This window comes from Melopsittacus undulatus, chromosome 1 (genome assembly GCF_012275295.1).
Source record: "Melopsittacus undulatus isolate bMelUnd1 chromosome 1, bMelUnd1.mat.Z, whole genome shotgun sequence".
NCBI classification, from domain to species: Eukaryota; Metazoa; Chordata; class Aves; order Psittaciformes; family Psittaculidae; genus Melopsittacus; species Melopsittacus undulatus.
This window is the reverse complement of record NC_047527.1, coordinates 36476886-36493381: the sequence shown is the minus strand read 5'-3', so window position 1 is coordinate 36493381 and position 16496 is coordinate 36476886. Positions and strand designations below refer to the sequence as shown.

At 39.5% G+C, this 16496-nt stretch overlaps 1 protein-coding gene across 1 annotated transcript in view; it reads right to left on the bottom strand.

The window, feature by feature from the left end:
- Positions 1-1444: 1444 nt before the first annotated feature.
- CYP7B1 (cytochrome P450 family 7 subfamily B member 1) overlaps positions 1445-16496 on the bottom strand; it is a 124730-nt gene continuing 109678 nt past the window's right edge. The window contains exons 4-6 of the mRNA XM_034067016.1: positions 15870-16076; positions 9617-9795; positions 1445-5694 (exon numbers count right to left, since the gene is read on the bottom strand). Coding sequence (XP_033922907.1) covers positions 5398-5694; positions 9617-9795; positions 15870-16076 — 683 coding nt within the window. The 3' untranslated portion in view covers positions 1445-5397. The remainder of the gene's footprint in view (positions 5695-9616; positions 9796-15869; positions 16077-16496) is intronic.

Sequence of the window (16496 nt, the reverse complement as noted above, 5' to 3'; positions counted from 1 at the left end):
TGCAAGGCTCCTAGCAGGAGCAGCTGAAGCTTAGGTTTCTTTTTGTTACTTGTTTTGGTGTAAACAGTTTTGAAGACAAGCACATTTCTGCTATTACAAATGATGTATTCACACAGACTCAGTGCCTGATGCACAGGACAGGCTATGCAGACACAGTACGGGTTTATATGGGGATAAAGGTCCCACTACAGTTTAATTCTTTGCTTTCAAATGAAAATGCAACATTTTCTATTTTTTTTGTGCTTCTACATATGCAGCAAATATTTCGTCATACTTTTTACTATTTATAAACATAAAGAACTTAAGGATAACAATACTTTCACACACATAGTTTTAAGGGGTATTTCTGTAATGAGATAATTTTTCTGCTGAGATCATTTTTCTTCTGTATTGTGGGTATTGGGACGTGGCTAGGGTACAAAGTCTGGTTTAGGTAGGAGGGAAAAGACTTCACTTCCTATGGTGTGATAGTTAAAATAGCTCTATTCATATGAATTAATCATATGTCATGCATAAACTGATGTCTGAGTAATTTTAAAATACAATGCAATATAAGTAACATCAAGAAAGAACTTTGTATCAACCCAACTATTATACAGTGTTAGGAGCTCTTATTAATCCCCCCTGCCCAAGCCATCTTTCAGACCATCACGGAAAGCTCAGTCAGAAATGTGCCCTTCAAGAAATCTCAAAAAATGCCACTTTTTATTTGTAAACTTCCACTAACTTCTACTATAATCTGGAGTTAAAGCACTTGCATAGTTACAAACACATTCATCAAACCCAGAAAACTGCTGCAAGGTCTATCTTCTCTAGGAAACACCTTCAACAACCCTCACAGCCATACCCGAAAAGCATTTCTGCATGGTCAAATGAAGCAACACTGATGTCTGTGGGGTACAACCTTCATATTAAATACCTATTTGTAGAACTCCGTAGCTATAGTAATACTTGGAAAAGCCAAGCTGTGCTTTGCTGGCGCAGTGCTGTGTATTGTAACAATTTTCATTCATTTCTCCTTTTAAAATGAATGATTGAGAGGACAGAATGCTTTACACCAGGTAGTACGTCTTATACTATGCAGAGGTTTGCAAAAGGAAAAGCCTAGGAGCTGTATTTGGGAATCACTAGCGGATTGCAGATCCTTATACTAATTTTGAATAATGTCCTAAGAATGTCAGAAGTGCCACTCCTTTTTCTTACCTGGTAAGAAGTGGCTTAAGTTTGATGGGAGAGTAAAACAGATTTAATGATTTCTTAAATTCAAGGAAGTTGCTCCATGCCAGTGCTTAATTAAAAGTTTGTTTTGGTTTTTTTTTATTTGTTGAAATACCTTTCAAGTTACAGAAAAATGTGGTATGCTCAATACTTAAAAAATGAAAGCAATAGCTATGAATCTGTGAGAAAAGTGTAAAGGTGAGGGAAAAAACACCATAGACAGTCATTCAATATTAAAATATATATATTCATTTTTATTCTGTCCTTAAAATACAAAATTTATTTAAGATGTTAGGTTACTAAAATAATGAAATTTTAATTTTCTTGCTCAGAAATTCACAATATTTCTTATGCGATCTAAGAGCCTTAATGGTGGATATTAACTATCAAAGTAGAACCTAACCATTGTTCATCTATATACAGAATGTCAGTTTGCACAACTAAGAGCAATTCACAATCTTTTGAATGTCAGAAAGTTCAATAATGAGTAAATAAAAGATCATTTATAATTCTACAAGAGAAATTCATAGCAACACCAACATGCAACTGGCTTAAAAGCATAAACTCAAGAACAATTAATACACAGTTTTGTATTAGCACATTAGGACATATTGGGAGAGATTAATTTGCAAACAGGTACATGTAGACTAACATGGTCTTTTAAGCAATGTAACAGTTTAAAAAGTTTACAATAGCTCATAGCAGTACTGAGTGCCAGCAGGAAAATAGAAAACATATAATCTGTAAATTAAAATGTTAATAAAAAGATCACATTTTAGCATTCACATTAGTTTACAATGAATTCACTTTTCTCAGGTGCTGTAAAGGGTCATATTGACTTAATAAATCTATTTTAAATGAGAAAAAGTTGATTCATTCTTTTTTATAGCAGAATATACTATCAATATAACCATAGGCAGGGACAACTTACAGTCGGAGGCTCGTACTGACCAAACAAGTCATATCTCAGACTGACAAGTGCACTGTTTCACTAGAGAAACAACAGAGAGATTCCAGGGGCACCCGTGCACTCCTCCTAGCTGACCCTACACCCATCTGGTGAGATGAGCAGGCACTACTGGGCTTGCAGGGCAGACCCTCCTGCTGAAGGGGAGAGGAGGGACATGGACAAGGGAGGCGCAAGGTCTGCTGTCTCCCACCACTCACTCCTGCAGCACCACTGGCACCTGAATGCCTGTAAACAGGACTGCTGTTTCTGCATCAATGACTTTGCTGTCTTCATGGCCCTTTGACAGATACTAAGAGCTGGTCACTCCTGGGTTCTGTGGCAGCAGAGATCATCAAAAACTGCATTGTGTCCTATGTCATAAAACATGCTGTTGTCATGGCTCCAGCTGGGACTTCCAGGAATGGTGTACCCTCATCCTCTTGCACTGCTGCAGTTTGTTGACATCATGGGCCTTTCACTCCCTGCTCCACAAAGACCAAGTCACTCCCGGTCAGAGGAGCTGCTGACTCAGAAAGTCACCTCCTCAGCTAAGGAGTACATGGACCAGAAGGGCTTTTCCTCTGTCCTCAGACATGCTCTCATGACTGTATATGGGGGTGAGGACTACTTCCTCTGCAGCTGGGGTATGCTAAGGTAGTGATACATTACTTACCAGTAAAACTAATCTACCAGGAGTACGAGTTACCAGGGACACAGTTTCAGGACAAACCAGGTAGGCCCTGCTTTATATTTGATTATTTTGGTTCCTAAGCAAAAAGAGCAATTCACTCTCATCCAGTGCAATGCTGGCCTTTTGTGTGGTGCAAGGAGTGCTCTCCAACTCCATGCAAGCCCTTCAAGTGCCTTCATGGAGGTTTCCTGCAGCTCCTGGGAAACACTCTGACCCTTTAATTCTTTTTTAAATGGATGCATGCCCTACAGATTTAATTGACTATTTTGGAGACAATCTAGCTCTTCTAATTTCCAAATAGATACTAGACAAACTGATCAGCAATTAATCCAAAATTACTAATGATTTGCACATACTTTTGGCACAGACCTACTATGTCCTACCAAATTATGCAGTGGCCTGTGATATCCTAATTCAAAGTCCCCAAAATAGAATACAATTATATATAAAAAGTCTTCTGTTTAAAACTAATACTTACGGTTATTTTTGCAGTTGCTTCAGGTTTGTTTCAAAGTGCCAAAGAAAGATTTATGAAAACTGTGGCATGAGACATTTTACAGCTTACACTTAAGCAATAATGGAATACAGTCAGCAGTATAATGATACCAACATTTCCTCTCTCAATAAAGCAGGCTCTAATGTCCAGACTGCATTGTAAGCTATGGCTGAGTACAGAATAGCTCCTACAGAGTAACTATAGGAGCAAGTAACTTGAGTACAAGAATCTTTCCACAGAAACAAATTTTATTCTGTGGCACAAAGCAATAATCAGCTTTTGCTGTTGATTAAATGTTGAAGCAAAGTTAAAACATTTAATCAACTGCAAAGCCCATTTAACGTAAGCGCACTCCAACACTGTAGACATTATTGATAATATACATGAAGATAAAATGTTTATCCAATATATCTCACAAAACTACAATTTTCTCCTCAGAGGATTTAGAGTGTGGCTGTGCCAATCTCTGAAAGCCTTTCTACTGATGCTGATGCTTATTTAGGGTATGTGCTTTACATGAATAACTACGCAGGCTCCTACACAAATAACAATAAATAATTCTCACTCTTACTATGTACGCAGAAGTTTCCATCCATAGGCCATCAAATGCTTTAGAGATGAGTAAAATTTATGACTTTAAAAGACTTAGATTGGCACATCCCAAAGAGATATGTTTTTTAGGAAAACAAGGCAAGGCCCACAGGCATGGCTACTCTCCCATCACAATTATCCTCTTGGCAAATTGTGACTGGACAGCCACAAGAATTCTCATCAGTCTTTGAAGTGATGGCTGGGAAGAGACAGGGACTAAATATCTTGCTAGGAAATGAATTTTGGAACAAGAGCTGGTCACCCTGTGAAGCAGGTTCAGAAGTCAGGATACAGGTAACTTTTGTGGCTGCCCAGGGTTTTCATTTGCCCAAACTTTGGCCACAGGGAAGAGCCTGTTTTCCAATTTGTAGATGGACAAGTACGTTTCCAAACACAGGTCACACTATGCATAACTTAGGCACACTAAAACACTATTAAAAAGTAGGTTTAGATACCACACTTGCTCTGGAAGCCCTCTTCTTCTTTTGCCTTCTTGGAGAAATGAGCAAACACAAGAAATGGTCAAAATAAACACATGGACATGTTACTAGGAAATCAGAGAGAGGAACAGAAGGTCATTTTTGAGATGCTAGAATATTTCAAACAGGCTCTTGTATTTTCTCCTTGAAGAATATACTTTTTTTGGCTCAAAAGCAGAAACAGATAATTTAGGCTTGATCCAGATCCTATTAAAATCAACAGAACTTCCCTTCTGACTGAAAATGACTGCAGGAAAAAATCACAGATTTTAATTTCTTTGCACTGCAGCAAAAAAAAAAAAAAGGAAAAAAAAGAGAGAAGCAAAGCATTCACCCTCAGTACATCAAACTGAAGTCAGAAATGTGTTGCTAGTAAGACAGTCTTGCAAATCATTCCCCGCCACCCGACACAGCTTCCATTTCATCTCCCAAATAAGGGCTAAGACACAGAAGACCATGAAGGGAACAGAGTAAATAGAAAGTTAGAATAATAATCGTTAAAAACTCTTTCAACCCCTAGAATTAAGTTCCCCCTTTCTTGCTATTATTCTTCTATGACCAGATGCAGAGATGCCTCCAGATGGTGGGTGTATGGGACCTTCCAATCTAATCCCTGCAACAAAGGGCTGCTGAGCCCATTTGTCATATAAACAGCCTGGATTCAGCTTCATATCATCCTCCCTGTAAAGCCTACCCAATTCATGGCCAAGAGTTGGGGGGTCCATCTTGTAGGGATACTGGACTATTTACTTGGCCAAACTCTTCAGCTTAGTACTCATGACTCAGGCAGGACAAAATGAGGTTGCATGTCCCTGCATCTGGTATCTACTTCCAGCCAAAGCGCTTTTCTCCTTAGAAACAAATAGGAAGGAGGTAAAAGCAGAGAGGGAAAAGCAAATGCTTCCAAAAATACAAAGCCGAGTGATAAAACAGAGCAAACATGGAGATTAGTAGAAGGCATATAGGCAGCCACTCACTTTCTTAAGGACCTTAGCTTGTAACGGAAGTCAATATCGACGTCTGGCAGGAGGATACCAAGGCCCATACGACTGTTATCAAGTCTTACAGCTTTGTTTTCCACTAGTTCTACATCAAAATGAGCCAACAGTAAGAAAAGAAACATCTTCATCTCATTCATTGCAAGGAACCTCCCTGGACACATGCTGATCCCAGAGCCAAAGGGCATTAGGAAATACTTTAGTTTTCTTCCTGCCTTGTAGAATGTGGTTTTCTTCTTGCCATTCTCTATGTATCGATCAAACTTATACTCCTGAAAATAAAAGAGAGACAGCGTGATATCCAACAAGGCAGTTACCCGAATGGCTTTGTTTGCACAACAGTAATGCTTCTGAAACCCAGAAAATAAGATAAAGAGGAAGACAAGGAGCTGACAGCTTCTCCTTTTTAGTTGGTTCCCTCAGGTTTCATTAACTCACATTATCTTCCTTGCAAACACTCTTTAAATCCACTTACCTAGCTTAGCCCTTTTACATCAAGCTCCTTCAACTTCCATGTCTCATCCACTGAGTGTCTTGCCTATATTGATTGTAATTAGATTTTGACCGCTTTGTAGCAGGGACAATGAACCTTAGTGGAAGGACAATTTTCTTGTAAAGCATCATACACGCTCAGTGTGGTACATACATCATGAATAAGGATAATCTGCCAAATTCTGCAAATGCCTATGAATAAATTAATGCATTGCACTGATCTTGCTCTTGCAAGCTAGAGCAAAATCCATCCTTCTTTTGCACCCAGTGGTGCAGGTTATTTGAAAACCAGACCTGATGCTTTGCAGTCAATTTTCCCTTCAGTTGGAGATGGTTGCTGCTTAATTTGCCACATCTTACCTTCAAATGTTTTGCTCCAGAAGCTGTGTGCAAAGTAGTAGTAGTGACTGACCATTTTAAAGCTAGAGGCTGCACTTGTAACCTATGTCACATAAATTGTACATCTTTCTGATTATTTTCCAGTAGCAGGATCCCTGCTTAGAGATAATTCATGTTTTTGAATGAAGGAGATCTGGCATCCTCACTCAGTCAATGGCAAATTAACCACTTACAAAATCCTCCTGCATGCTTTGAATAAAAATGACAGACACTTCTTGCTTATGGTCACTCATTAGCATTTGTCCTGCTTTGCATACATCTGCTATAGCAGCAGCCATTTGGAGCTGGCTGGGAACAAGTCAGTCAGACAGAAACCAACCTCTACTGATTAAAAAAGAAACACACTACAATGAAAAATACACTGATACTGATCTGCCCATTAGATTAAAGGCTTTGTAAAACATGCACTGCAGGTCTTGCTGTCAGGAAAAAAACAGTGGTGGGGGAGGTGGTCTATGAGAAAGGGAACAAATACAAGGTGCATTGAAGGGGATGTAACTTTGGGTTGAAGAACAGGATCTTGTTTTTATAAATGGCAGAGGTCTGGATTTTCCTCAAAGATAAAGGTGTGCATTTCCACTGACAAGTAATTCTTTTTAGTCTCTTTGAACACCCCAGACAAAATGGAGCATGGCATTTTTTTTTTCCTTCATAAGTTATCACTTCATTTGAAGAAGCACAATGACAAATGAAAGCCCAGAATATCCCTTCTCCCTTAAAAAAAGATTCACTTTCTGTAATCTAAATCCTACTGGTCTAAAAACACCACTGCTAAATATGAACTGAAACAGCTTAAAAAACCAACCCAACCCAAACCAGAGCTCTTCACTTTGTTGGAACATTTCCATAAGGTGCACTCCTGGCGTCTGGAGCAATTATGACTGGTGGTATTGAACACATAGACATACTGGGTCAAACCTTATGCTTTCTTTGTCTTCTTAAGAGCCATCTGAGACCTGTAAGTGCTTTTAACGAAAAATAAATTGGTGTCTAAGGAACTGGGAAAGCAGAAAACAAGTGTGAGACAGGAACTGAGCCAGTGACAGTGACATCAAACTCAGGCTTGTGCTGCTGAAGCCCCTTGGGTAGGACAGTGTTTCCTTAAAAGCCAGTTCGTTGGCTAAATAACAACTAATTTTTGACAATAAAGGAGCTTTCAGTCATGCACAAGGCCTCCTGGGAAGAGTCAGGGTGATTGACGGCAATGAAAAGGTGAAGACACTGAGCAAGAGCAGATGATAAAGTTCCTTGTGGATGGCCTGCGAAGAGTATTATGAAAATGGAGCAATCTCCTGTGATTGATATAAGTCTCATTCTGTCACATCTTGTATTTGGCTTTGTTTAGGAAGTGACTATGTACGGTTTCCTGATATTTCGCTCTATGGGATTTGCAGAATTCATTTACTGAGCTCCGTAACTAGCTGAGTTAGGATTTAGGGGTTCACTTTATCCACTTCAGAGAGAAGTGACTCGTTTATTTAGGTTTTATGAGTGGAGAAAGAGGTCAATAATATATGCTCACACTTATACAGTATGGTGCCAAAGCAGAAGATAGCTTGAACTTAAATTTATGTATTCAGGAGAAAAGCATTGCTACAAAATTATCTCGTCAAGCTGCCTGTTTTCCCAGGAAAGTTTTCCCTAAATACATGACAAGCTCAAGACTGCACCTTTCAAAAAATTCATTCTCCATCGCTATCTGATCCTCAGTAGTTATTGTTGAAAGCACACTGCATATTTTAAGAACTAAACAGAACAGTGATTTCCCCACTTTTCGAGAGGGCCCATGTGCTGAAATCAATGTACCGCAATGTGTGGATTGCTCATTCACTATCAAAAAGATAAAATATATGAACTAAAGCTGTACTGTGAAAGCTGAGCCGAGCTGATACTAAGCAGATATATTCAAGCAATGGAAATATGGTAATATATTCCGGCAATTATTGGATAAGGGAGGGGATCAGTTTCCACACTGATGCTTTTGGTCTAGGACCTAAACAAACAGATGGACTTTGACAAATCAATAATGTTCTCCAAAATAAGGTGTTAAGAATAAAATAAGGAAAAGCTTGTTTGTTAACTGTTACTTTTTAAGGATAGAAATATTAATTGACTATTTGCCAATATATGGATTCTTTTTTAAAACTCTAATCTTCTCAGTGGGCCCTCATTTTTGGGTGGGGACAGCCAGCAGAACCATCCTGAACATCATTTCCATTTTCGTGGCTCAAGTGCTCATCCCCGTGACTATTCCTCACTTATGCTAACTCTGATAAGTTAAGGTTGGTGGAGTTCTTGTACAGTGAGATGCTAACATGCACCAACGAGGCACTTGAATCTCATCTTTCCTCTGCAACCTCACATCCTGAAATTCCTGAAAGGCAGAGCCCCAGCAAGCAATGCCTCTAACATGAGTTTTGTATAAATATGTAAAAAAACCCCAGTTCCCTTCTTTGGCTCAAATGCCAAGGATGGAAATCAGCATGGTTGGGAGACAGCCATTTGCTTAGGAAAATGGGGATGAGAACAGATCAGGTATGAGCTCTTGCCTCTCAGGCGGAGGAGCCACTTAAGAGCCTCAGTGTGCACCTTACTCTTCCTTCATGGCACCCTGTGCATGGGACAGCAATCAGTGGGAGCAGCCTAGCCAAGAAAAGGACTACCCGATTTGCATGCAGGTGGTGAACTTCTGAAGCTGTATTAAGGCTGAGGAAGGGTGGACTAATTTCGAGTCTTTGATATTCATTAACTCCAGCATCAGAGTAAAATACAAGGAGGTGACACAATTACCCTCTGAGCTTTCCTGCAGAGCAACATCTTTACAGCCTCAAGTTCACAACACTCTACTAATTGATCAAGAAGGGGTGAATCCCTATGAAGGGAGGTGAAAAAGCATAAGGATCAAGTAAGACACTGCTATTATAGGGCTTCAGAAAGTCAATGATGCTTTGCGGGCACTTAGCTAAATGGCCCACATTATTTGGTATTTAAACCACCTTCTATTATTCAGCCCTCCTTGGGTATCAAATGATCCACTGCCAAACAAAACCCACATTTAGCCTAAAGTTTATGGTAGTCAATGTGCAATTGTCAATTCCTTTGAAAGCAGTCTCATCACCATATTTTTCTCTTCAGGCCATGAATCCTTTGACCTATTGGGCCCTACCAAATACATCTGAAAGTAGCAAGATTTGTTCCACAAGAAGGAACAGCAGTAAAAAAACCCACAACCCAGAGATCACAAAAGGCTTGGCTGCTGCTATGTGTCTGGAGTAGGAAGAGTAGCACCAGCTGAATATTTACCTTAGGATCTTCATAGACCTCAGGGTCCATGTGCAAAATCTGTGGGTAAAGAGCTATCCAGTCTCCTTTCCTCAAACCGACTTCTTGATTCCCTTCAAGCTTGAGAACAAAATCCTCCTGGCTGATGCGAATGTTCATGGAGGATGAGCACATTCGTAAACTCTCGTTTAAGGCACTCTCTGCGATTAAACAAAAGTGGAGGGAGGAAAGCATCAGAAATATGGGAGATGACTGGAAGTTATACATGGCTACAGCTGCTGAATCTTGACTGGTTTAGTAGGGCAGGTTAAAAGAAAATTAAAAAAAAGGAAAAAACCCACAAACCAAACCAAACATAAAGCAGAGACCAGGCAATAAACAACCCCACAGGGCTGGGGGGGGGCAGCTATGATGCTGAACCTCCCGATATGATTCTCACTGATGGTGCTGAGAAATCCTGTCAGCTGTAGGCAGCACTGAGTTTTGGGTGGAAAGTCATTATTCAGGCATCACATTGAAAGCAACACAATCAAAAGACAAGAACGCTTTACTCATTTACATGTATTTTGGAGGTTGCTAGCAAATACCAGTGAAAGCTTGCCTTTTGAAAGCTGTTGGATGTAATGGCAGGACTACATGTTAGAAAAACCATTTGGCTTGTTAATTTCACAGTAAATATAAGGATTTTAAAATTTCTTCATTTTATTTCCAGTGTGCTACATTGCCAAATGATAGTGTCTGTTATGGTCAGAGTGAATGAAAGCAATTCATTATTTGCCCGGTAATTTTAAGAGAGAAAGACACTTTTAATTAGCCAAGAGAAAAGGAAACATAGTCCTCTCAGGCTTAGGGAAAGCAAGATTTCTGTCTCCACCATCACATCCTGGAAGGCTCCAGAAGCTGAATGTCCTTGCTCTCCCAGTGGCCTTCACCTTTTGCTCCTAGCACGACAGATTTTATGGCTAATTTCCGGCAATTTATCCTGGCAGTTTGAGGAGGAATTCCTTTGGGAATAATATGCATAATTTGCATAAATCATTCTGATAGCATGTATATCAGCATGTAGCTCCTGTCTAGGGCTGCATCTCTCACTTTGTAATCAAAACTGACTATTTTTCCACCAGCGTGTATGGGCACTGTTATATGTGACTTGATTCCTTCTAATCATCAGTGTGAAAAATAGCCTAAAATAGGGTTTCATTTGCACAAAATAATCCGTTTGTGTCTGCATTTATGTTCTGTGGTATCAAATAAGCCTTCTTTAAGTGTTCACCAAGGCACTATGACTGCTGCACCCAAAAGGTTAGTTTATTAGAGACAGTAGCTACCCAGTGTAGATGCCTCTGAAAAAAAAATAATAGCAAACGTTCTTTCACTAAAAATTAAATCTGGTGCAGCATGCATAGCAAATAAAGTGGCCCTGGATGCTTTCTTGCAGGAGGTTTTTCCTTAAGCATGCATTTGTCTAAAGAAATGAGGCTGCGGTCAGCTTTGTGTGGCCAGCACCATGATTCAATGTGACGTACAGTGAGTCTGTGCATATTCTTTTGGACTGCCTTCGTTACTATAATCAGGCAGAGTCAAATCGGCTTGTTGGTGACGAAGCCAGAAAAGAACCCTGGTTCCAGAAGATGGCCTCTACTGCGGATAGCCACAAGGCACCTGACACGATAGATTTCAACTGGCAGCGCTCTGGCAACAAAACTTTACGTGGTACAAAGAAAGGGTCCAGCCTCCGCTCCCAGATGGTCTTCAACCTGCAGAAAATGAAGCTGGTAACTCTGTGATGGTCCACTATTTGGAAATGGTGGTGACATATGTAGCAACAGCAGAAGTCAAATGAGGAAGAGGGAAAATGGGGGAAAAAAAACCCAACAAAAATTATTAAATTGCTGCTGCAAAATAGCAGGTTTACATTTAACCACCCAACTGATGCGGTCACATCCCATCAGTGGACATCTTCCCAGAAAGCGCGGCAGTCCCTGCCTGCTGCTGGATCCCAAATGACAATTGGGCAGCATATCTTATGCAGAAGTTAATCACAATAATGGAGCACAAAGTGTGGCTTAGCGGTCAGATCGTAAATGACAAATCTGTTTTACCTTCCAGTACCAGTTATGTGTGGAAGGCGAGCTTGGCTCTTGCTCTGAGCGATCATGCCGATAATCATTAGATGACAAAAGTAATGAGTCACATTATGATCAACAAAGGAGAATGGAGCTTATATGGCTTTGCAAGCTCACATTAAAAAAATAGACAGTCAGCTTTCCACAAATGCTGGGGCTATACATTGAGAGGAATGACAACTGCACAATAAAACTGCAGCCTTTACTTGCAGTTGTCATAGTTCAGCAGACACCAGCCATCGCTACTGACAGACCAGCTGGGTAGCTTGGGAGGCCTTCCATTCTGAACTGTGAGGTACAGTAAATTATCCAGCACGGTAGAGCAACATCTGTTTCTGTGCTTGTGCCGAACAAACAAGGCAATTTAAAGCATACCAAGGGATAACCAAGCAGCAAATGAACATGACCCTCATTTTTTCTCCCCCTTCTTACACACATGAGATGCTAAACTTCACTGTGCAAGCGCTACATAAAGAAGCCAGGCTGTTGTTTGATAAGGTGTTGTCAGAGAGATTTTACATATTTTCTAGAAGGGGGGGGGAGGAAGAGAGAGATATCTCTCTCATAGTATTGTTATTCTTAGAATCCTCCCACTTCTCTCTTCGTTTCTTATACTAAAGCTAGCACTCAGCTTCCAATTCATTCTAGATTTTTTTTAAAAACTGTTTCAATATACTTATAAATATTCAGTCTTTAAACCCTAATTTGCTATACTTAGTTCACATGCCTTCAAGCATTTGTCTTCCAATTTCCACTGAATAAATGCGTACTAATGAGAAATAGAGCAAGCTGCTGAGGCAAAGCTGGGTGACTTGAGCCTGGCCTGCCACCAGCTTGTGATAGGCAGGCAAATTGAGTTAAAATGAAAAGTCTTGTCAGCTGAAATACAACATGGTAGCCAAACAGCAAGCTGTCAATCATCCAGCCAAAACAAGGGACTGCAGGTAATAAAAGGTCATTGGAATCATAAGTGCATTTGGCTTTCGTAGGCAAGTTAATTTTAATTAAACATGATCTCTATCTATAAATGTTTTATAAAACTTATTGTGCATAATGGATTGTTAATTTTACACTAACACATAGCAGGTAATAGGGTACTATAATTATTAGAGTGTATTGCAGGAAAATAGCTACTGAGTATGCAAATATTTTTTGGGGGGGTCATTTACACACAGGCATCACGGTGTGCCAACACAAACGATAATCTGAAACAAGTACATTTGCATCTTACTAAGAACTAAATGATACTGCCCAGCCCATTCCAGGAAAAGATATTAATTCCTCTCAATCCAACCAACGATTTTAGTGCTTAGCATTTTTATGTTATGACTACACACTCTGTAGGAGCTGTTTTTGGGTCCCTACCCTTTCTTGTGTACAAAACAATTTTTCAAGCTGTGCTCTTTTCACAGGAGATATCTGGGATTCAGCAATGACCTGGGGCAAGAATACTTCACCATATAAATGAATGGACTAATATTAAACAAACGAACTGACTAAACATGTCTAGCATTAAACATGCACTAAGTACATCTCTGCTTTACCCTTTGAGTTTCCATTATAACCATAAAAACTGACAGACCATTCTCATGTGTTGTTTACCATATTAGAGCTCCAGTGTGAGCCATAATGACTAATAATGTATGTTACTCTGCACACACAAATAAGTGCATTTGGGTTTTGGGAAAAGTCTTACACAGACAAAACAAAGAGTACTGTCCCAGGAATGCCATCAGAAAAAAATAATCAGGGCGAAAATATGCTAGTTCTGCTGTGGCTTGAAAGCCTTTCTTCTTTTTTTCAATAAAATATCACATACCTGGTGTTTGAATTTATAAGTAATCAGGGCATGTTGTACCCTAGACCCAAAGAATCTGACCATAAGAACAACATTACTTCCACAGAAAGGCTTTTTAGCAATTTTTGCTTGTTCTCCATAGCATGAGGAATCAAAAAAAAAGGCTCTTGTTATAGTAGGCCAAAAAGAGGACGGAGAATCAGAGTGCTTAAAACAGGAGAATGAGATGACAAGGTGCTGAACATACAAGAATCCCACCTGGTCTGCCTTACTTGAGAGCAGGGACACAAATCCTAGTTTCCTACACTCTGGGCTGGCACAGGGAGAGTGGGAAGTGGAAAAGCTCGGCCTTGGAGGTTGGGGTCAGTGAGCTGCAAGGGCAAAGGTAGTTCTCTCCCATTGTCTTTCTTCAGTGTGGGGATTTTTGGTGCACAAGCAATGCAAATGGGGACCTTTGTCCCTCTTACACATTTACTAACAAAACATCCCTTTCCTCTTTCCAAAGAAGCATGATTTTAATTCTCTTATGGTACAGATTTTTTTTCTGTATTATTATTTTATGGGACAGTATCCAGCCCTTTATCACTTCAGTGCCAGAAGAATTGAAATCTAGCTTCTGTTCATATCACAGTATGTTTAACATGATTATAAAATTTAACAAAAGTGTTACAAGGATACTACAAAGTAGGATGCGGCATTTTCCTCTCAACACATAAATCAAATGTTACCAAGGTACTTCAAGATTTCAAGGCGAAGCAGAGGAATGACACAGTTAATGTTTTAAATTGTTCATACTACTCTGCACCAGAGGGTTTTAACAAACTACACACTTTTATTTTCCCTATTTCTGCACTTCTGGGGTGCCTTTTTTCTTTTTTTCATCTCCTTGCCATTCCCATATCAGTTTCCAAATGCAAAATAAATTCTGTCCTGATCGTACTGAAACTCGATAACTTTCTTTTTATCTTATTTGGTGGATGCTAGGCTCTGATGTTAAGCAGTTTTACCTGTTTTCCTTAAAAGTACATTAAATGCTTAGAATGTTGTGTTATTCTTCGAAAGTGCTCTTGTCATCCATATCTCCCCTAATTCAAAAGCATTCTTCATCAGTTAGAGATAAATCTGCACCAAAACAGCCATGACTACAGATGAAACCAACTTACTAGACTTACACTATGCAAGATTAATATTAATGCTCTAACAAAAAGTAACTGAATCAAACTCAATTTTATATTTGTACTATGAGAAGCAAATCAAGTTTGAACACAGATTCTTGAGACATGCCACACTGAATGGTCCTGAAGAACAGCAGCTATTACTTAGATCCAAACCAGGCACAGAAACCGCACTGCTCCACCACTCTCTTGACACAGTTTCTTTTAAGAGTGGAATGTCAGTTCAGGCCATGAGTTATCAAGACATACAGACATGAGTTACCCAAACATACAGCCATGTGGTCAGTTTCAACAGGGACTGGTTTTGATGTTTGAAAAGAGAGGAGTTCTGAACCTTTAGGCTTTTATTCAGCTGATGTCTACCCTATTAGTGCTACCCATAGAGATTTTCAGAGGCTTAAAGGTTAGGTTCTGACCTGATACACCCTCTCTCCTCTCTTGACCTAATTTTAGCATTTATCTTACCAATGCCTGTGTACTAGCAAACAAAATGAAACCATCAACTGGTGCTCTGAAGGCCTGGTGTTCTGAATCAAACAAGTTCCAATAGTCACTGGCAAGAGTCTCCCTCTGAACCTCTGATTTAGAATTGGAAGACCTGTAACTCTCTTACAGCTCCCTATTTTGAGCCAAAGTGAAATTTCCAATACTGAAAAAAACGTTTCTACACTGCAAAGCTTTACCTTTGTATATTTTGTTTGGAGTCATCGCTCAACTGAAACCCACTTTAGAAGCCTTTGTTTTGTTACAGAGAGAGAAAGAAAGAAACTGCTTGTGATAAAATTACATTTGCAGTTTAAATACATTATCCCACTTTAATTTCAGAAAAGGGTCGTTCTTGGCAGTACCATACAGAAGTATTTGAAATGCATTAACACTTCGGCAGATGCTCAGAATCAAACAACTTATTAGGCATCAACTTTTTTTCAAATAATTGCAAAGCTTCTATTTAGCCTTTTGCATACCTTGCATAGTTAATTACCTAGGCTTTAATGTTTACATGCAATGAGAGTATCTACAGCTATAAACTACATAATTTATAATTGATGTAAATGGGTGTTATTATGTCAATTAGGCAGCTGTGTCCTCCACCTTCTCAGTAAGCAGAAATGAGTGATAAACGGAGTTTGCTGGGAGAGCCCCTCTTTTCTTCCTAACAGATAAAAATAAATTACCTAGGTAGACCAGGTTGTCCAATTGTTCTCTGGTGAGGTGGATGTTATATGTGGGCCCTCTCTTTTGACCTGTTGACTGCAGCAAATGGTCAATCTCGTCACGCACCGCTGCAAGAGCTTCTGGGTGCCGCAGAAGATAATACATGGCCCAGAATGTAGCTGGAATCGTGTTTCCCACAGAGGCCCACAGGAAGGCAAAATGATGTGCTGGGAGAAAATAAGTGAAAAGGAAGATTAATAGCGTTTATTACACTGATTAGATTTGCAGTGTGCTAATTAAAAGATGTTAGGACACAGACCCAGCCAAGGATCAGTGAATGCTAATGAGGACCAATAGGCTTCTGAAGTCTAATTTTCTGCTTAATGAGAATAGTTTGAAATGTAATGTCGGGGGGGGGTGGGGGGAATAAGGGGAGGAAATGCAGCTCAGTTATAATCTTTCTCATTATCACCATTAAGTATCTTGTTTTACCACCTCAGCACAAAAAAAAAATCAATTATCATAGAGGGTTGTTTCAGAGTAAAACATTTTATCATTAGCCAATTAGAAAGAACATAAAAAAATTTCAAGGTCGCCATTTTGTCTTTTTATTTCAAAGGTCTATAGTAAATTATTTTATTTTAGAC